The sequence below is a fragment of the Acinonyx jubatus genome, chromosome D3 (assembly GCF_027475565.1).
Source record: "Acinonyx jubatus isolate Ajub_Pintada_27869175 chromosome D3, VMU_Ajub_asm_v1.0, whole genome shotgun sequence".
In the NCBI taxonomy this organism is placed as follows: domain Eukaryota; kingdom Metazoa; phylum Chordata; class Mammalia; order Carnivora; family Felidae; genus Acinonyx; species Acinonyx jubatus.
Genome location: NC_069392.1, coordinates 23,083,692 through 23,105,783, shown reverse-complemented (window position 1 = coordinate 23,105,783; position 22,092 = coordinate 23,083,692). Strand labels below are relative to the sequence as shown.

The following is a 22,092-nucleotide window of genomic DNA, read 5'->3' as shown; positions in this document are numbered from 1 at the left end:
TCTATACATGGGTTAAAATTTACAGAACTACATACCATATAAATAGTTTTACCATATGGTAATAAATAAAATGAAAAGTTTTAATGGGGCCTGTAATGACTTTGCGGGGGAGAGTAGTCAGAAAGCACCTACCACCTGGCACATAGTAAACATTGAATAAAATGTTTAGCTGTTATTATTAATGTTTCAAGTTTGTGGGATTCCCCACACACACTGGCCCTAAAACTCACTTAAAAACCTTAGAGATACAAGCATTAAAAGGGATGCTCGCCAAAGGGGAAACATAGTTGTATACAGTATGTAATGAGTACTGAGGGAATGGAGTGAGGGAGGAGCCAGAGGGTGAGGCTGGGGGTTTCTTCAGGCCACCTGACACCCCAGACTGACATTTACCGAGTGCTGTTTCTCTGCTGTGGCAGTTTGCTGGGATGGAGTCAGGCTATGCTTGCTTCTGTGGAAACAATCCCGATTACTGGAAGTACGGGGAGGCAGCCAGCACCGAGTGCAACAGCGTCTGCTTCGGGGATCACACCCAGCCCTGTGGCGGTGATGGCAGGATCATCCTCTTTGATAGTGAGTATGCCCTGTGCCCATTGCTGCCCAAGACACAGGAACCCTTGTGCCAGAGGAACCACCTGCCCAGCCTCCCTCCCCCCCTTCCATTCATTCATTTTTTCATTGACATGGCAATACTTATTAAGCGCCTCCTGCAGGCCAGGCCCTGACCAGACCCTGGGGATACGACACTGACCAGGAAGACTCAGCCCCTGCCCTCTAGAAGGGAGGACAGACATTTAACAGTAATTAATTACGGTTGTGCCATGTGCTTAGAAGAGACAAGGCCTATCGTGGGGTACTTCGGCAACCTAGAAAAGATGACCTTTGCCACGTAATGTACACCGGTGTAGCTGTTCAGTATCAGCCTTAAGGTCCTCTTATTTTAATTGTTTGGTTTCCAAGCCCTTTAATGTCTTCCTTGGCATTTGGATCTTATTGTGATGCAGCCGAGAAGAGAACATATGCTTCAAGTTGTCTCTCCAGGGCTGATACTGAGTGTGCCCTGACCGGCCTCCTCTCTGACCCGCCACATCTGTGAGATGCTGGCTGGGGGTAGGGTGTGCTATGGATGGGGTATAGATCTGGGGCCTTGACCTCTCCTGCACCTTATTCTAACCTCTGGGCTACCTGATCCCTCATCACAACCCGCCCCCGCATCCACTCGGTGGTAATGAGACTTTGTGAGAGCTAGAGTACCAATGTCGCTCCAGATTTTAAATGGTAGAAGGCAGACTGTCACAAGTGAGGCAGACAAAAGGAAAGGCTTGAGGTCACTAAGATACACTATAGAGTCTATGGTGTCTTTGTTAGGCATGAGGCTTAAGTGGATGTACTCCTACCATCTCAACCCGAAGAGCAACTCAGCTTTAAGCAGAAATGTCATGTGGTGTATTCGTTTCCTAGGGCTGCTATGACAAACGATCACAACTCAGGAGGATTCAAACAACAGAAATTTATTCTCTCATAGTTTGGGAGGCTAGAAGTTCAAAAGCAAGGTTTTGTCAGGGTCATGCTCCAGGGAAGACTTCCTTTGCCTCTTCCAAGCTTCTGGTCACTGTTGGCGGTCCTTGGCATTCCTTGGTTTGTAGCTGCATCACTGTAATCTCTACATCTTCCTTCACATGGCCATTTTCTCTCTGTCTGTCCGTGCCTCTCTGTCTCTCTGTATCTCCTCATAAGGGCGCTAGTCATTGGATTTAGGGCCCACTGTCATCTAGTGTGGCCTTATTTAACTTGATTACATATGTAGAGACCCTTTTTCCAAATAAGGGCACATTCATAGTTACCAGGCATGGTAGGACACAATCCAGCTACTACATATGGTGTATGTATGTACATATGGGGTATAAAGCCACCCCAAGTTTATAACTGAGCCTTTCACAGGTTATAGCTTAGATATTGTCAGAAGTGTGTGCTTGGGCAGAGGGCGAGAGAAGGATTGGCAAGAGGAACTCATGTGGTCAACTGTTGGTCTTTTTGGTTGAGTGTGCCTGCTGGAGACTGCCAGTGGCTCCCTATACCTCCTGTTATGTCAAGACAAATATGGGGCACCTGGGTGGCTCAGTCGGTTGAGTCCAACTGTGGCCCAGGTCATAATCTCACGATTCATGAGTTCAAGCCCTGCACTGGGCTCTCTGCTGTCAGCGCAGAGCCCATTTCAGATCCTCTGCCCCTCTCCCTCCCACTCTCTCTCTCTCAAAAGTAAACAAACAAACAAACAAAAAAGACAAATACTCAGTTTAGTACCCTTATTAAAGCTAAAGACTGAAACTTGGCTAATGTTTAAGAATGGTTGGCGAATAATCTGTTCTGCACATCTATTTAGGTTTTCACTACCAAAGTCCATTATTATAAAATCCTCTGCTTTGACACCCTAGCCCAGAAGAGTATGCTTACTGAGCTTACAAATTGCCTGGCCTACTCTTAAGTGACAAAAGAAAGGAAATAAACACTGAGTACGTAGAGTGGGTGTTAAGGCTTTACATAAATTATAAATTTACATAAATTAGGTCCTTCTGGCAGCCGTCTAAGAAAGGCATTATTACCATCACTCTCTTTTTACAGAGGAGAGTTCTAGGACATGGAAAGGGTAAATATCTTGCCAGGACTTCCACCACCAGCAAGCCGTAGGATTACACAGTAAACAGAAAGAAAGCAGGGTATGTGGGTTTGCTACCTGTTTTTCTATTTTAAACAGAATATGGTGTTAATTTTTTTTTACTGGAGAATAGATGGTGGTGAGCATATGGAGAAATTGGAACACACATTCCTTGCTGGTGGAAATATTAAATGGTGCAGCTGCTGTGGAAAACAGTCTGGCAGTTCCTCAAACGTGAAGCAGAATTACCTTATGACCCAGCAATTCCACTCCTACACGTATACCCAAGGGAGTTGAAAACATATGTTCACACAAAAACTACTCCCTGAGTGTTCATGGCAACACTGTTCACAATAGCCCCAACGTGGCACCAACCCAAATGTCCATCAGCAGAAGAGTGGCTCAACAAAGTATGCTACATCCACGTAATGGAATATTATTCAGCCACAAAAAGGAATGAATTACTGATACGTGCTATACTGTGAATGAACCTTGAAAACATTGTGCTAAGTGAAAGAAACCACACATGTTGGGCCACATATTTTATGATTCCACTTATAGGCAAATCCATACAGACAGAAGACAGATTAGTGGTCACCAAGGGAGGAGAGGGGAGGGATGGGAAGTGACCACTTAGTGAATATAGGTTTTCTTGTCGGGGTGATGAAAAATGTTCTGGAATTAGATAATATCAGCGGCTGTACAATACTGTGAATATTATACCACTGAATTGTACACTTTAAAATTGTTTGGGGCGCCTGGGTGGCTCAGTCGGTTAAGTGTCTGACTTCAGCCCAGGTCATGATCTCACAGTTAGTGAGTTCGAGCCCCGCATCGGGCTCTGTGCTGACAGCTTGGAGCCTGGAGCCTGCTTGGGATTCTATGTCTCCCTCTCTCTGCTCCTCCCCCGCTCATGCTTGCACTGTGTCTCTGTCAAAAATAAACTTAAAAAAAATTTGTTTTCAATAAAATAAAATAAAATTGTTAAAATGGAGGATTATATATAAATTAAAAAACAGAATATTTTTACATGGTAATATTTCATTTCGCACATTTTGATTGGGTGTCTGCTGTGTGACAAATAGAATTACGTTTTATTTAGGACAGTGCCTGTACTGGATGTGTCAAATGGAAATAATGTGGCTTAAAGTCAGTCAGGTACCAAGTATCATCTTTGGTACTGGAAATATATCTGGGAGATAGAGCTGGGTCTCACACAAAGGTGCAGTGAGATGAATTAATTATAATGAAAATAATGGCTGTCTCTTGAGCACTCGCTGTGTGCCAGCCTTGATTCCAGGTTCTTTTGTTTATGTTATTTAACCCTCACAACAGCCCTGCCGATAAGGAAACTGTGGCTCAAAAGATAAAATAATTTGTCCAAGTGAATAAGGGCCAAATTCCGAACTCAAACCCAGGTTTGCCACAATTTTTATTTCTCTATTTGCAGCAACTAGAATCCCTTTTATTAATAACAATAAAATAGGTCATGATAGCAGATCCAGTTTAATGCTTTAACAGCATGTGAATAGAGTGTGCCTGGTGGCTCTGATTATTGTCAAACCGGCCCCTTCTGCAGCCGTCCAGAAGCTGCCCTCTCTGGCTTCCATTGCTTCAGGGACTGACAGGGGTGGCCTTCTGAGAAGCTGCCTGCTCCAGTCTCCAGAGGCCCTGATGCGTGTTGACCGGCAGGGACCCCTGACCATAGCCAGCTCCAATAACTCCCACTCCTCAGCTCTGCAAAGAAAGGTACAAAATGCAGCCCTGTAGAAATAATCTCTGAAGTTTCCTTGCTAGAGGGGAAAGTGGTCTAAATAGCTCAAGTATTACCTCATAGAAGTCTTTATGATGCATTGGATAAAGCTGAGCATTTTGGAGATGGTGACTACAGACTGGCCCATAATTTGGGAGGACAAAGATGTCTCTTTAAAAAGATCGGAGGGGGGCGCCTGGGTGGCGCAGTCGGTTAAGCGTCCGACTTCAGCCAGGTCACGATCTCACGGTCCGGGAGTTCGAGCCCCGCGTCAGGCTCTGGGCTGATGGCTCAGAGCCTGGAGCCTGTTTCCGATTCTGTGTCTCCCTCTCTCTCTGCCCCTCCCCCGCTCATGCTCTGTCTCTCTCTCTCTCTCCCTCTCTCTCTCTCTCTCTCTCTCTCTCTCTGTCAAAAATAAATGAACATTAAAATAAATTTTTTTTTAAAGATTGGAGAAAGGGACCAGGTGATGGTTTCCCAGCATATCGGGCTCTGCTACCAGTGTGGCCGGAACCCAGGTCCCAGTCAGAATGTCCGTGGATACCTCTTGTTCTCCGCTCTGGGCTCCTCAGCTCTAGTGGCTCTTAGGCTGCGTTTGCACTTCAGGAGAGGGACTATGGAGGCTGCTGTCTGCTCTGTCATCATTGCCACATCAAGTAATTTGCCGTAGGCTGTCTGTCTGACTGATTTTCCAGCAAACTCTCCTGAGCTTCGGGAGGTTGCTGAAGTAGGCTGGATACTGTGTATAAATGCAGCACTAACAGAAGATTCAGAGCTCCTACTGCCTCTAGGACTCAATTTTATTGAATTATCAGAACCAAATAAAAGATCAGAGAGGCTGGAGTGCCTGGATGGCTCAGTTGGTTAAGCTCTCGACTCTTGATTTCAGCTCAGATCATGATCTCAAGGTTCATGAGATCGAGCTCTGTGGAGGGCTCTACAGTGACAGTGCAGAGCCTGCTTGGGATTCCCTCTCTCTCTCTCTCTCTCTGTCTCTCTCTGCCTCTCCCCATCTCGGGCCTCTCTCTCTCTCTCTCAAAATAAATAAATTAAAAACATTAAAACATTAAACAATATTTAAAACATTAGAAAGAAAGAAAGAAAGAAAGAAAGAAAGAAAGAAAGAAAGAAAGAAAAAGAAAGAAAGAAAGAAAAAGAAAGAAAACGAAAGAGAAAAAGGTCAGAGAGGCAGGAGTCAAGAGTAGGCTACAGAGGCTGCCCAGGCTGGCCTCTTGGGTACCTCTCAGCTTCTAGACACTGAAAAGACAGGGGAGTCGTGGATTGGCTCCTACTCTGTAACATTAGTTGAGCACATACAGTTTTATAGGGCACTTCACTGTATTTGCTTTTCATGCATTCCCTCCCTTAATTACAATACTGTTGAAGCAGATACTATTATCCTTATCTGCCTGAGGAGAAAATTGAGGGTCATAAAAGTTCAGTAGCTTGCCCAAGGTCCCACAGATGGAGATACTTCCCTCCCTCATAGAACTTCTGTTTCAGTGGAAAGAGAAGAGATTAATGGTGACAAATATTGAGGGCCTAAGGTCCAGTAAAATCTGACCACTAAGATTGCATTAGTAATATTATTTCATAGACTCCAAGACACTATCAGTTGTGAGATGCAACATCCTTTTACGTATCACTGAGGGGAAAAAAATTCTTCCAATTAAACAGTGACATGCCTTGATTGACAGATACCTTCCACTTTTAAAGATTAAAATGTTCCCCCAGAACTGATGGAATACGGTAATACTCTTTTCCTTTTCTGGGTCCACTGGAATCTGATTCATGGCTAGGACCCATTTGGTTAGGGTTTATTTCCTTCGACATGTCCAGTGCCGTTCGTGTCTAGAAGCGGACCACTCGGCTGCATCTGGGGGAGGCTGGCTGTTCCCAGCTAATGCCTGAAGTCTATTCCTGAAGAAACTGACTTAGCTAATACCGAGGCTGGCTGGAGATGCTAAATCAAAGAAGGTAGGAAGACACTGGCATTCTGCCACTGGAGGTTTTGCCCAGGGCTCTTCCAGGGCCTCCACCTGCTCAGGTTGTATGTGTCAGGCCAATCTCCCCTTCAAAAATAAGATTTGACTATATTCCTGAGTTTCAAGTTTCCTGTTGAATTATCACTGAATTTTAGTAATCTATCATAGATGTCATGTGTCTGCTCTCAAAATTGCTGAACTGAATCTGCTGTTTGCATGGCACACATCTGGAAATCAAAAGTACTAAGTTTAAGGTCTGCCTTTTGGTGTTGAAATATCAGTTTAAACTGAACACTTTATTCTTTACAAATAATAATAGTAGTATAGCTAATGCTGAGCTTACACTATGTGCCAGGTCCTGTACTAAACACTTTACATAGATCAACTCCTTTTAATTCTTATAAAACCCACGAGGGAGAAACTATTATTATTTTCATTGGTATGGATAAGGAAACTGAGGTATCCAGTTTCTTGTGCAAATTCAGTTAGGATGTGGGAAAGTCAGGATGATTACCCAGGAAATCTTTTTCTACAGCTTCCCTTTTTAAAAATTTTGGGTTTATGAGGTATAATTTAGATACAGTAAAAATCGCCCTTCTAGTTGTACAGTTTGATAAGATTTGACAAACAAATACACAGTCAAGATATAGAACATTTTCATCACCTCAAAAAGATCTCTTGTCCCTTTTGTGCTCAGTCTTTTTTTCTGCCCCCAGCCCGTAGCGACCACAGATCTGTATTCCATCTGCATAGTTCTGTCTTTTGAAGAATGTCATATAAATGGAATCATATAGTATGTAACCATTTATGTCTGTCTTCTTAGTGTACTGCTTTTGAGATTCACCCACGATTGTTTCTGTAGCTCCTTTTTATTGCTAAGAAGCATGCCTTTATACAAATCTATCACAATTTGTTCATCCATTTACCCATTGATAAACATTGGTCTGTCTATGATAAAGATGCTGTGAAGCTGCTCTTCACCTAAATGTACAGGTGTTTGTGTGAGCATGCGCTTTCATTTCTCTTGGGTAAATACCCAGAAGTAGGATTTCTGGGTCATATGCTAAGTGTGTATTTGGCATTATAAGACACTACCAACTGTTTTCCAAATTGGCCATACCATTTTGCATTCTGACAAACAATACGTGAGACTTCTTAGTTGCTCCTCATCCTCTCCTGCCCTTTGTAAAGTCTTTTGTTTTGTTTTGTTTTGTTTTTAGAGTTAGCCATTCTAGCAGGTACACAGTGGTAACTCATGTTTTTAAAAAAATTTTTTTAATGTTTGTTTATTTTTGAGAGAGAGAGACAGCACAAGCAGAGGAGGGGCAGAGAGAGAGAGGGAGACACAGAATTCAAAGAAGGCTCCAGGTTCTGAGCTGTCAGCACAGAGCCTGATGTGGGACTTGAACTCACAAACCGTGATATCATGACCTGAGCCAAAGTCATACGTTTAACCGACTGAGCCACCCAGGCGCCTCAACTCATTATGGTTTTAATTTGCATTTCTGTAATTACCAACGATGGTGAACATCTTTTCATGTTCTTATTTGCCATCCGGTATATTCTTTTGGCCAAAAGAAATTCCTTTAGCATTTTCTCTAATGCAGGTCTGCTGTCAGTGGCTTCTCTCAACTTTTGTTTGAGAAAACCTTATTTCACCTTCATTTTAGAAAAATGTTTTTGCTGGATATTGAATTCTATGCTGAGAGGTTTTTTTTTTTTCTTTATGTATCTCAAAAATGCTTCCTTGCCTTGTGACTTGCACAGTTTCTAGTGATGTTGGCTCCATCTTTGTTCCCCGTATGTAATCTTTTCCCTTCTCTGTCTGCTTTCTGGAATTTATGTTTGTTTTTGGTTTTCAGCATTTGACTATGATGTATCTAGGTGTGTTTTTTGTTTGTTTTGTTTGTTTTTAATTTTTGTTTTTAAATTGGTTTGCTTGTTATTTGCCTAGATTCCTAGATCACCTTTCATTGACTTTGGAGCATTCTTAGCCATTATCTCTTCAAATATTTCTTCTGCCCCCTTCTCTTTTTCTTCTCTTTCTAGAACTCCAGTTGTTAGATCATTTGATATTGTTCCACAGCTACTGGAGGCTCCATTCTATTTTCAGTTTTTTTCCTCACTTCTTTTTTTCCTCTGTTTTTCATTTCAGATAATTTCTATTGACCTATCTTCAAATTTATTGATTCTTTCCTTAGCTGTGTGTAGTCTGTTTATAAGTCCATCAAAGGAATTCTTCATCTCTGATATTGTGTCATTTATAACATTTATATGTGACTCTTTTTTTAGTTACCATATCTTTACTGGAATTTCCAATCTGTCCAGGAATGTTGCCCATCTTTTCTACTAGATCTTTTTTGTATTAATCATGTGGCCCCTGGCTGATAGTTCTATAACATCTGCATCATTATTTTTTTTTTCAACGTTTATTTATTTTTGGGACAGAGAGAGACAGAGCATGAACGGGGGAGGGGCAGAGAGAGAGGGAGACACAGAATCGGAAACAGGCTCCAGGCTCTGAGCCATCAGCCCAGAGCCTGACGCGGGAACTCCCGGACCGCGAGATCGTGACCTGGCTGAAGTCGGACGCTTAACCGACTGCGCCACCCAGGAGCCCCACATCTGCATCATTATTGAGTCTGATCCTATAGATTGTTTTATCGCTTGACCATGAGTCTTTTTTTTTTTTTCCACTTCTTCTTTCCTTCCTTGCTTGCTTGTTTTATATGTGTGTTGTCATATTTTATTGAATGCCATACATTATGTGTAGAAGAACAGTAGAGACTGAGTGTATAGAATAGTATATAGTATATAGACTGAGTATATAGTATATAGAATATATACTATATAGAATTCTATATATAGTATACAGAAATGGGAAGGCCTGTTTAGTGTGGGGATTGAGCCATTATATCAGTAGTTGAGCTGGGTTTGGGTATTATTATTTCTGTCTTTACCCTGAGTGTGCATCAGTCTTCAAATTCTTCCAGCGATAGGCTGCTGTTGTCTTGTGTCTTAGTGTGGAGCCTGGGATACCAGTGGGTTTTGGGTTTTTGGTTTTTTTTTCAGTGTTTCTGTTCCTTCCTCAGATTTGAGTAGCTTCTACATACCTTTGCCACAGAAGGGATCTTTCTTTACCCTCTTTCCCCTCCCTCAATGGCAGACTGCTATTGCTTATTACTTGGTGCTATGCTAGTGGTGAGCTGAGGGGGTTCCTGCCCTCCTACTTCATACATAGTCTTAGACAGGACATTACTGGGCCTCAGAGGTGGGGCCTTTTCAGCATTCCCACACACCCCCTCTCTTGCCAGCAGTCAAACACTGCCTTGTTTGAATCCCATCTCTCAGGGGCAGCAGACCTCCGCTTTGCATTGGTGCAGGATCTGGGGGCTCAAGGCAGCTGGGGGCTGATGCCTTTGCCTCTGCTTTTCCCTCAGAAGCAGTGGGTCTTTGCCTGGTTACTCTGGCAGAAAGGAGGGAGTTTCCTGTTCCCTCTACTGAGGCAAACAGGTTTTGCTTCTGCCCCTCCAGTGGCCCTGGGAGCAATAGGGTTTGCAGAAGCTTGAGGCTTTTTGCCTCTTTTGAGAGGAGGGTCTAGGAAGCTGGCAATGTTTCACACCTGTCCGCCTACAGCAGTGATCATTCCTGTACAAGTGCCACCAAGGGGGACTCTGGCCTCCTTCCCTACCCCAGTCATTCTTGTGGGCACTGGGTGAGGGTCTGCTCAGAACTGCTTGCAAGTGAGTGCAGATTCCCACCGTGTCTGGGGCCCCTGCTCATTCTAGACTGAGAGGCTAGTCCACGCTCAACATTTTAGCTCCTTTCATCTTACTTGCTTTTTTTTTTTTTTTTTTTTTGGTGGTCACCTCTTCCTCTCATGCCCTGTTAAAAATGAAACATTTTGGGGCGCCTGGGTGGCTCAGTCGGTTAAGCATCTGACTTCGGCTCAGGTCATGATCTCACAGTCTGTGATTTCAAGCCCCACGTTGGGCTGTGTGCTGGCAGCCCAGAGCCTGGAGCCTGCTTTGGATTCTGTGTCTTCCTCTCTCTCTGCCCCTCCCCCGCTCACACTGTGTCTGTCTGTCTGTCTCTCTCACACACAAATAAACATTAAAAAAAATTTTTTTTTTAAAAATGAAACACTTTGTGTGCCCCGACTCTCCTCAGAAGGACTTCTTACTTTTTAGAGGTTACTTCTCTTGGTGGTCTTGACACTTCAGCTTTCTGATGGTATAAAGAAGAGTTTTGAGCTTTTTCTTGTTGTCCGGATGGGAGCAGCATTCTCTTATTGCTTTCTACATACTGAAGGGAAGTGGGACTCCCCCTAAGCCTGCTTTTTAAATCCCAGTCGTACACTCCATCTCAGGGACTTTCATTTCCAGGATCTCATTTACACTTCACTCATTCAGATACAGTGAAGTGGTTGTATCCCCTTCCGAGAATTCGCCAACCCCAAAGGGGAGTCCAGAGAAACCAAATGTGCTTAGTACAGAGTAATCAGAACCGAGTATTTCCACTGTGCAGAAAGTCACATCTTGGGCCGGTTTTCTCCTGCTTGATAAATGTGTGGACCCTCACGTGAGCATTGCACCCCTAATGTATCAGGAGTGCCCGAGCAGCGGTAAAGCCCTTCTCTTTTTACGACTTTAGTTCATCAAGTGCCTGCCCTGCCAAAGAGGCCCCGGCATATTCATGTGCTTCGTCTCATCTGTCCTCACGCATCTGTGTGATACAGGAACAGGTGGTGGTCTCTCCATCCTCCAAACGAGAGAGGCAGAGTTCTAGAAGTGAAGTGCAGCCCCCGGGATCACATCGCCCAGCTGGTCCCGAACCTAGACTCTCTGACTCCAGTCCTGCCCCCACGTAGGCCGAGCCTCTGTGCTCACTGTGCTGTGTGCTAATTCTAAAGTCTCCTGGGCAAAAAAAAAAAAAGAACAACCAAAACCCTCTAAAGTCATTTGTTCAGGGTTTAAGCGATTCATTCTGTAATTTGATCCTGAAACCTAAGACGGTCTGGTCTTGTAGACAAAAAACAATGTCCCAAACTGGATCACATTAGTTAGGAAGAGTTTTGTTTGTAACTGTGGCTGAGCCCCAGGCTGAGGGCCGGTGTCCTTGTGTCTTCCACAGCTCTCGTTGGTGCCTGCGGTGGGAACTACTCGGCCATGACCGCAGTGGTCTATTCCCCTGACTTTCCCGATACCTACGCCACGGGGAGGGTCTGCTACTGGACCATCCGGGTTCCGGGAGCCTCTCACATCCACTTCAACTTCACCTTGTTCGACATCAGGGATTCCGCAGACATGGTGGAGCTGCTGGACGGCTACACCCACCGTGTCCTGGTCCGTTTCAATGGGAGGAACCGCCCACCTCTGTCCTTTAACGTCTCTCTGGATTTTATCATTTTGTATTTCTTCTCTGATCGCATCAATCAAGCCCAGGGATTTGCTGTCTTATACCAAGGTAACCCTTCCCGGCCTTCTTCGGGGCCCTCCAGGCTGTGCCTCAGGCTCCGCTTGCACACTGTGGTGACCTGAGGGCCCCGGTCAGGTCTTGCTGGGGCTGTGAGTCAGGAGCTACAGGCTCAATTTGCAGGTTTTCCCACCTCCTGTTTCAAAACTTGTGTACACTTCATGATACAGGAAAGAGGCAACACCTGTCCATTTTGCTACTTGAGTTGTTCCGGTGACAATTTTCATGGCAGGGTGGAAAGAAGAACTGAAAGAAAGAGCTGAGACTGATAGAATTAGAAGGCTTTAAAAAGGTCATTTGGTCCATCCTCCTGCCTTTCAATATCCTAACCAATCCCAAAAGACTAGTTTCCCATCTTTCTTTAAACCCTCCTAAGGGACACCTGCCTGGCTCAGTCAGAAGTACATGCAACTCTTGATCTCAGAGTCATGAGCTGGAGCCCTTTGTTGACTGTAGAGATTACTAAAAAAAAATAAATAAATAAACATAGCTTTAAAAAGAAAATGAACAACAGGAAAAGCCCAATATAACTTTTAAAAAAGCCTTCCTAAGGTGGAGCCCCATTCTCTGACTCTGATGTGTACACCCATATGCCAGGCACATCTCTTTGCCAGCACGCAAGAAACACAAGGGTGTCTGAGACCTGGTCGTTGTCCTGGATGCCGAGGGCGTCAGGAACAGATCAATCAGTGTGTGCTACAGGAACTCAGAGGGAGGAGGCATCTCCTCAGGTGGGACAGTCTTGAGAACAGGTAGGATTTGGGTGAATAGTTAGGAAGAGGGTGCCATCGCTGCAGAGGTGCAAGGAAAACAAGAAAGCATGCTCAGGTGTCCTCAAAGAGACCAGTCAAATAGTAGGAGTTGACAGCTCCTTCCTTCTGTGACTTTCTGGGCCAGAGCCTGACAGGTTCTGCTTTGGGGCTAGTGGGGTCAGTGGAGAGAATTACGCGCAGAGGTGAATTAGAAAAAAACCCGCCTTCTCATAGCCAGTACCTTCTCCTCCGAAGTTCTCCGTTGTCTGTATCAGCATTCTTCTCACTTAATTCCTTTGATCTTCCAGCCGTCAAGGAAGAGCTGCCACAGGAGAGGCCCACTGCCAACCAGACACTGGCTGAGGTGATCACGGAGCAAGCCAACCTCAGCGTCAGTGCAGCCCGGTCCTCCAAAGTCCTCTATGTCATCACCACCAGCCCTAGCCACCCACCCCAGACTGTCCCAGGTAGCAGTTCCCAGATACCACCAAAGGGGATGGAAGCCACGGGGCTTGAGGGCAGTGCTTTTGGCAGTTAGAGAAAGAGCACTCTTCTGAGGCGGGTTGTGGGCACTGGCTCTGTGACAGTCCTGGCCTTTGAGGGACATTCTCTCATTAGCTTGATTCCTTGGTCCTCAGGAGAAAGTGCTCCCCTCCAAAGATCCAGCATGAGTGTCTTCGTACATTGTGATCAATCAGCTAATCCATCACTTTCTCACTTGGAGAATATCCTTCTGGAGCTCCAAGTTGTAGCTCGCTAAATTCACTGGCATTTACAAGAGCTTCATTCATTCATTCATTCATTCATTCATTCATTCATTCAAAAGATATGTAAGCGCTTCAGTGGTGCCAGGCGCTGTTGTAGGCAGTCAACATCCCTGCCCTCCTATGGCCTGTAAGTGCGAAGAGAGAGACAAGAAGCAAAATAACAGGTCAGATAGTGACAAGAGCTGTGAAGAAAAGTTATGCAGGAGAGAGACAGTGGCTAACTTGGTTGGGGCATACTCTGTATTCTCTTCTGCCAGGGAAGGTGGAGCCTTTATGAGCTGGGAGATGTGCCAAGTACCTACCGTTAGTAGTTATCCAGCCTAGGTGTTTTCCCCTGCAGACCCCCTTAGAAGGTCAGGGAGGAGAGTCCATCCAGTGCTTGCTCTGCGTTGTTTGTTTTTATATCCCGGTAGGATTTCACGGGTCACACATCTCATTCCTCAGATAAGGAAACTGATGCCCAAAGAGTTTATGTAACTCATCTGTGTTTGCACAGTGATTCCAGTGGTAAAGACACAGTGTATATCACTCCTTTCAACTCCCAAGTTGAATGCACTCTGGCCCACACTGCCTGCTTCTCTCCAAGAGGGAGCTCTAGAGCAAGGCGAGGTGCTCAGAGGGCCCGGGGCTCCTTGCCAGCCCAGCTCTCCGCTGTGTTTGGTGGCTGCCCCCACCTACAGAGGGCTCCTCAGCCACACCTGCATTTCTGAGCTACCAGTGTTCATTTGCGGCTTCCAACAGACCTCCTTCTGAAAACTGAGCTCAAACGGGTCCAATAAGCCCTGTCTTTTATACTTGCAGGATGGACAGTATATGGCCTGGCAACCCTTCTCATCCTTTCAGTCACGGCCATTGTAGCAAAGATACTTCTGCACGTCACATTCAAGTGAGTATGATAGAAAGTTGCCTGATTCCGGGAAGGGAAGGCTCTGAACTCCTTTTATGCTGTGCTTCATATGTCTGGGAGCAATTGTAATATCAGAACATGATTCCAAAGCCCTTAGTCCTAAGGCAACATAAGTCAGTACACATTCCTCATTCTCTGTAGAGTGAAATGTACAACTGGACAAATCTCACTGAGGTTTGAGGGATTGTGTTTGCTCCTGATTCAAGGGATATGATTTCAAGGAGGATTGAAATAGTCTGGGCATAAAAAGCAACAATTTCCAATTTTTGGCTTGTGCTGGCCCCTTAAAAAAATCTTCACATAAGAGCAAAGATTTCTAAAACACTCTCACTCATATTTCCTAATGCCTTCTAGAAATTAGGAAACATCCTTAGGAGGAGAATCCTAATATTTTATTATGTATTGCTTCATAATTATTTAAAAACAATTACTTAAGAGATCCTTCCGTTCTGACCAATAAGGGAAAAAATATTTCCTTCCCTTACTTTGCTACTTGGGTTTAACAGTTCCGCCTTCCAGGAAAGGAGGCAATTATTCATGCTACTGATGTTTGTGTACTTACAGAGAAAAGCTCTGACTTTTGCTAGACTCTGTCTTTCCTGTAGCTCCCAGGCCAAGCTTGCTCCTTTTTTCCCCACCGGTTTTATTGAGCTATAACTGATATACAGGCTCTATTTCAAGGCCTTTCCTGACCATTGGTATCTTATAAAAGCCACCCTTGTCCTGACCTTCTCACTTGCCCTCCACCACAGAAGTTTTGATATGCTGGCTCCTCCATTGCTTTGTGAAGGCTGCCCTTGTAGGCCTCTGTACCCTGTACCTCACATTTTTCAGTGGAAATAATGTCTTTTTTAATGTTTACTGAGTTCACTCTCATATATAATAAGAGATATAATATAATTTGTATATAATTTATATATAATATTATATATATGCATATATATACATGTCTATATCTATATCTATCTCTATATCTATCTGTATCTATATCTATATTTATACATATCTTTTTTCTAAGTCGCAATTCACATGGTCTGGGAAAGCCTCTCAGGTGCAGCAAGAGAGCAGGAGGCTTTCTGTAGGGCCCAGCACTCTGCCACACACCCAGGCCCTAAAGCACATGTCTGACTCCCTTGTGACACTGGCGTCCCTCTGCAGCTTCCCTAGCAGGCAGCCCTGGGGGCTGACATGGGGACAAGGGCACATGTTGGCAATAAGGCAGGACCTGCTTCAGAGATTTTGGCTTTCTCTTGTTTTAACTAGGTGGGCTTCCAGATAAATATCATTGAAGAAATGTTCTATTTAAAAAAGAAAAAGAAAGAGAGAGAGAAGGAAAGGAAAGAAAGGAAGAAAGAAAGAAAGAAAGAAAGAAAGAAAGAAAGAAAGAAAGAAAGAAAGAAAGAAAGAAAGAAAGAAGTTTGAAAACTCATAATGTCTCAGGCCAGTCCCTTCCAGATTTGAATAGCTCTTCCAGTTAGAAAGTTCTTTGTTATATGAGCTGGAATCTGTGCCGCTGCATTTCCATCCCACGGGACACATTTCACTCACACAATAGGCCTTCAGACCTCCAACAGGCATCTGTTAGGTCTTTCCTGAGGCCTCACCTCACTCGTTGTCCCATTTCGAAAGTACGGGTATCTCAGGAGACAGTAAGTTGTTTTGGGTGCTTTGTCGTGTTCTACTTGAAATATTAAGTTATTTTTGTTTGACAGATCCCATCGTGTTCCTGCTTCAGGGGACCTTAGGGATTGTCGTCAGCCAGGGACGTCGGGGGAAATCTGGACCATTTTTTATGAGCCTTCTACTTCGATTTCCATCTTTAAGAAGAAGCTTAAGGGTCAGAGTCAACAAGATGACCGTAATCCTCTTGTGAGTGACTAAAAGCTCCCTTTTCCATGCCCAGGACACGAGGTCCCTCTGAGATCAAGGCCACTGGGGACCCGTGGTTTCCTCTGACCGACTCTCCCTGCCTCTCCCTTGGCCTCTCTGTCAGCCTCGGCAGGAACGCCATCCTACGAGCTGGGAAGGGACACCTTGCTGCAGGGGCAGGCGTAGCCTGGACTCGCCCTGCTTCATCACTGCACTTAGGAGAGAGACTCAAGGTCCCGGGGTCTGGGCCTTCCCTGTACCTCTGTCTCTCTCATCTAGGAATGGGGGTGTCAGGACAGAGGGGCTGTGATGGCAGCGATGGTTGTGTCTGGCGCTGGGCTCAGGTACCTTCTAGACAACGGTAGGGTGGTGGGTAGGTGTAGTGTATGCTGAGTCTTGCTTGCTTCTTCTCTGTTTTGTCCTCACAAATCGCTTTCTCCTGGTCTTTATGGTTTAAAACAGGGAGAATTCTGAGGTTCTCTTGGGGACTGGCCTGGTCCTGTACTCCTGGGCATTAGCACCCCAAAGCATAAAGAGGGCCTGTGCTCTGTGCTGACTCTGGGGCCTAGCTCGTTGGGTGCTGAATGAGGATGGGCCTCCTCCAACCTGGGAAAGCCTGGGAATTGACCCCAAATCACATCAAACGTGCCACCTGCCACACACGGGCTTCTCTCTACAGCTTCTTTCCATAGCCTGGTGATCAGCAGAGCAAGCCTGCAGACGGTTGTATAAAACATCCATGTCGGCTCTACGGAAAGCTTTTATAGGTGCTCAGTGACTCCTTATTGTATTGGATGACCTGACCTTGCCCCTGAGCAGCTCACGGTCCTGTGGAACTTGAGCCAGGCCCCGTCTCTCCACGATTCTCTCAGTTCAGTATGGGGCTTAGCCTTTAGACAGCATTAAGTGCGACCCAGGCGCCAGCAGTCCCTCCTTTGAGCGTCCCTCGTCTTAAAAGAAGATGAAAAAACAGCAGGCAGCCTGTGCTCTCTGAGGCCCTCTCTGCCCCTTCTTATGGGGACAGAGGGCAGTTCTGGAAAAGCTCAGTGGCGGGGAGAGGGCTCTTGCCCCTGGCCTCGCACTACCCAGCCCTTCAGATGGGGAAGGGAGTTGCTGGGAGTGGCATGAGGGCTGAGAGAGGGAGGCTTTGGGGGCCGGAGACCCTCCGAAGGTAGGCCTCCTAAGATTGACGGGTGCAGCTGCAGTGGCTGCCGGTTGAGAGCAAGAGCCTTCTCCAGCTTAGAAGTCCCCCGCATCCGTCCAAAAGTAGGCTTTGTCAGCAGCAGCTGAGAAGAGCAGCCCATGCCTCTGAAGGCCAGGCCTGGGCCAGGCCTGGGCGATTGTCAGAGCGTGACTCTCCCAGCGGCACCTGGGCCTCTGGCCTCACAGTTCTCTCTTCGGAGCACTTTGCCCACCTCTCCCAAATCCCTAAGCTACTGCCTGCTGTGGCCTTTCCTGGGGTTCCGCCATGCTGGCAACCCATCTGTGTATCTGGCTGCTCCCAGAAAGGCCGAGGACCGTGTGGGGCCAGCTGGGAGGTGTCTGCAGGGCGACATGACACCCGGCAACCAGGGGAGATGTTGGGACCTGGCCCGCATAGGGGCACGAGTAGGGGGGAATGGGGCAGTGTGTCCACAGGAGGGCAGGGGCGCTGCCCCAGGTACCGGGTCAGGCCTGTGGCAGGCACGGAGCTGCTCGATGCTGTCTTCACGCTTTGATCTGGAAAGGATAATTACCCGGGAGCAGCTGTCCACAGGCCTCTGGGTCTGCAGGGAGAGGCCTGTCCCACACAACTGGAAATACACTGACATGTGCAGTCTCCCCTCTAAGCTATTCCCGGCTGTCGTGGAATCTCCTCTGAACCAAGTGTCAGGTGTATGCAGTCACAAAGGACCCTGTGCCCTGAATAGATCCATTGATAGCACAAAGGGAATGTGGAATTTAGCCCCTGGAGGGGGTTGCCTGGCCAAACGGCAGTTGTTCAGCTGCCTAGGGCTTCCTGTGGCCGTTGGCCTTTGGGGCATCCCGTGGGCCCTGCCACCCACCCTGCCCACCTTACACAGCCAGTGTGTTGTCTGAGTCTGCAGCTGGAGCAGCCCATTCGGAGTCCCAGGAAGTGCTGGTGACGCCCCAGTGACCTCCTTCCTGCTGGTCCTGGCACAGCCCACTGCCAGCAGGATCAACTTACTGTCCAGGGAGCAGCCCCAGGAAACCCAAACCAGCCTCAGGACAGCGCTGGGGGAGAGAGGCCATAAATTGTCCCAGGCCGAACCTCCATAAACACCTCAGCCTCAGCCCTGGCCCTGGTTGGAACCTGTCAGCAGCACCCCACAGAGGGTCCCCTGTGGCTAAGTAAATACCTGAGAAATAAATTGTCCCAGAGGAAGTGAGGGATGCTTCCAGGAGCACAGTAGGAGGCCTATACTTGATCTGGAAAGATCTGTACTTTGGAGAGAAAGTGGAGATGGGAGGGGTTGAAAAGCATGCCCCTGAGAAAGGATCACAAGCAGATTATGCAAGAGGAAGGGGAGGGGCTTTGGGGACCACCATGGCTGCCGCTTTGAAAGCATCCTGCCCAGACCCTCTGCCCTGAGGTGATAGAGGGAAGGAGGAAGAGGCTGTAACAGGGCCTCTGGGCCTGTGTGCCCTCCTCACCCCTTTAGTGCGGGACCAGGGAGGGAGCTCTGCCGGTAGCTGATCTTGAGGCCTCCGTGGTAAATGCACCGCAGCCAGTTGTGAACCTAATCTCTGGTCTCTTAGCCGCCTTTCACAGTGTCCTTGGCCCCTCTGGAAGGCACATGGCGCCCCATGTTCTTCCCCAAGTGTCCAATTACTTGCAGAACAGAGGAGGTGTAGGCATGAACCCCAAGTGTCTCCTCCACATCCCCCTTGTCAGGACAGGGTTGAGGTCTCTTTCTGGGCGTGAGCAAGGTAACCAGGCTGCTGTGACTTCTTCAGTGTGGGTTCTGGCTCAAGATTCCCATCAGCCAGAAACCCACAAAGATCAAAGCACTAGCAAGTACAGCTGTTCCGGCCCTCAGGCCAAACCCATACAACGCTACCCACTCGCCCCATTGTCAGCCCAGGGCAGGAGCTGGCCTGACCCCCTCAGGATCCCACGAGGCCGTCTTGACGCACCAGCAGGGCTTGTAGGCCATCACCAAGCCCCATGCATCCTGGGCACTTGATCTTCGAGAGCACTTATCAGTGGATGGCCTCCGAGATCCCGTCTCCCTTGTCTGATGAGGCCATCTAGGTCTCCCAGAGCCCAGCCAGCTCCCACCCCACAGCCCAGTCAACCCCCACCCTCTTGGGTTTCGGATCTCCTGTTTGGTGTTTGATGTCTGCTTTTGTTACTACCTTGGGAACTTTTAACTTCGTGATTGTTTCCTCTGGTGTCTTTGTTTACCTTCCTCACTGTTCTACCTCCTGGCCAGGTCTCTCAGCTTAGCTGCCCTGGCGCGGGGTATTTCTTAAACCTTCCAGCTGCAGCTGCCTCCCCTCAGACTGGACAGCTCAGGGGTGACAAGGGGCCTCACCTGCTGCCTGCAGACCCCAGCACAGCCCATGTCACAGGCTTCTGTCTTGCCAAGTCAAACATACTCAACAAGGCAGAAGTGGGGAGTGGAGGAAAGTCTGAGGTAAATCTGCTTCAGAAAGGATGTGTCTTCAGGAGCACACAGTGGGGGACCCTTTCCCTTCCCGCACAGGGAGCTGCCATTTTGGGGTTCACGCAGCGTCAAGACCTGCCCACATCCAGACTCACCTTCCCGCAGGGATCTTGACTCTGGATGACAAGGCTTTATTTGTAAATATGCTCTTAATATGCAACTTTGAGAATAAAATAGAAACATCATGTATTTTAAAATATAAGATGAAGTGTGACGCACTGTATACAATTTAATATATATTTTTAGGATTTTGTTATTTAAGAAAATGGAATGTAATGGTACTTAACTTTTACAAAAGAGAGAAAAATGTTATTTTTACTGTCTGGAGAAAATAAATATTCTCACTGTTGTAGAAACAGCGATGGGCCCCCTAGCATGTCGTTTTTACAGGGGCGCCCGCAGCACCTTGGAATGAGGCGGGTGTCGCCTGCTGGCAGACTGTGTGCTCTTCCGAGGCCCACGCAAATGCCAGGCCTCACCGTTTGCTCAGTTTCTCCTGTTAGTGGTTCCAGATTTCCTCAGGTGTCATCATAGCTTTGACCCACAGTGGATCTTCAGCCAGCCAGACCTGACGGAGTTAGAATTCCACATCAACACACCGCACCTCGGAATCGGGGTCAGGCCACGGGGAGAGCCACGGGCTTTGCGCACAGAAAGACCCAGGTTTGAATTGACCTTGGTTCCGTCAGTCCACTCCTTGGCCTCAGCTTCTCCTTCTGTAAAATGGCATCGTATGTATGTCTCCAAAGGTTATGAGGATTAAGTGAGAAATGTATGTAAACTGCTTATGTAGTGATATCCCGTGTGGATTTCATCTCGCCTTTCAGAGCAGCGGTCCTTCCCCCCTCCCCCTTCTTTTTAACAGGCCCGGTAGGAGCTCTATGTAGGAGCTGTGTGCTCCCGTCGGGCGCTGCACACACCCTAGCAGCCGTTTGGTGAGTGCTGTCGTCCCTGTTTCGCTGGTGAGGAGACAGGCTGAGAGAGGGGCCGGGGCAGGAGTTGAGAGCCCAGACCTGGAGCCAGCCTGCCGGGACTCAGCTCCCACCATTCATTCGCCGCGGCCAGGGAATGTGAAACAGGCAGCCTTTGAAGGGTTTTGGCAGAGGGATGACATCAGATTCCCAGTTTAGAACCATTTCCTACTTGAATAAGGAAAAACAGTTGTGGTGGGGTAAGGCCAAGGGCAAGGAGGCCAATCGGGAGGCTCGGACACACACAGGTCCAGACGACAGACGCAGAGGGCTGTGGATGGAGGGGAGGCTCCAGGCTGAGAGACAGCACGCCATACCCATCGGCCAGGGCCTTAGGCTCACACCCCAACCCCACCACTTACCACATGACCTTGGGCCACTGACCCAGCTCTGTGTGCCTACCTTCTCATCTGTCAGCTGGGAACAATTACAGCATGTACCTCATAGAGTCAGGATGAGGTATTACCTATAGTTTGTTTTCAGAAAGTGGTAGCTGTTCCTTGTTATTCTAGAATGGAGGTGGGAGATTAAGAACAAAAATGATGCCCAAGGATTCTGACTGGGGGCTGAGGGGAGGGGAGAGGGTTCAGTTTTTGAGGTAAAGATTGACTGTGGAGCCAGGTGTGAGAGAAAACAAGCTGAGTTCTGTCTGGACTAAGTCGAGTGAGGGCCCTGTGGGACACTGAGGCAGCCTGAGACGCATGGAGGGTCAGGTCCAGGGAGCACAGTCCACGGAAAAGTGGGCACAGACAACCTCCTGGGGTGTGTCTGAGGCCATTCCAGAAGGCTGCTGAGGACAGTGTCTCAGAGCACAGGCAGACGAGGAGGAGGCTGGGCAGGACCCAGGGTCGAGGGCAGGACCAGGGTGGGGGGCTGGTGGGGCAGGAGAGGGGGCAACCCCCAAAGCCAAGTTTCTGACCTGACTGGTTCAGGCACAGGCACACACTGCTGGTTGTATGAGCCTCAGTTCCAAAATCTTAGGAGGTGCTTTGCCAGGTAAGGTCCCCGCCCCAGCCGGTCCTGGCTACAAGAAAAGGAGGCGCCGGCCAGTCCAACAAAAGAACATGAGCAGATGTGTCTCTCAAAACCTGCCTGGATCACTTGCCTCAGAATCCCTGATGTACTTGTTCAAAATGCAGGTTACTGGGCCCCACCTGCTGAGTCAGAATCCCTGGGAAGCTTCCTAAATAATGCCAGTGCTCACTGAAGTTTGACAACTGTCTTAATCTGTCTGATAAGTTCAGTTGGTAGTCACCTTCTCTTCGGGAAATGAATTGTCCACACGC

General features: G+C 47.3%; 1 protein-coding gene across 2 annotated transcripts in view; it reads left to right on the top strand.

The window, feature by feature from the left end:
- The window catches only part of KREMEN1 (kringle containing transmembrane protein 1), a 72,043-nt gene extending 51,850 nt beyond the window's left edge, over positions 1-20,193 (top strand). The window contains exons 5-9 of one of the 2 annotated variants that reach the window (XM_027050914.2): positions 420-573; positions 11,528-11,860; positions 12,930-13,091; positions 14,190-14,274; positions 16,008-20,193. In XM_027050914.2, coding sequence (XP_026906715.2) covers positions 420-573; positions 11,528-11,860; positions 12,930-13,091; positions 14,190-14,274; positions 16,008-16,176 — 903 coding nt within the window. In that variant the 3' untranslated portion in view covers positions 16,177-20,193. The remainder of the gene's footprint in view (positions 1-419; positions 574-11,527; positions 11,861-12,929; positions 13,092-14,189; positions 14,275-16,007) is intronic. The other variant, XM_027050915.2, reaches the window with a different exon arrangement.
- The last annotated feature ends 1,899 nt before the right edge of the window (positions 20,194-22,092 follow it).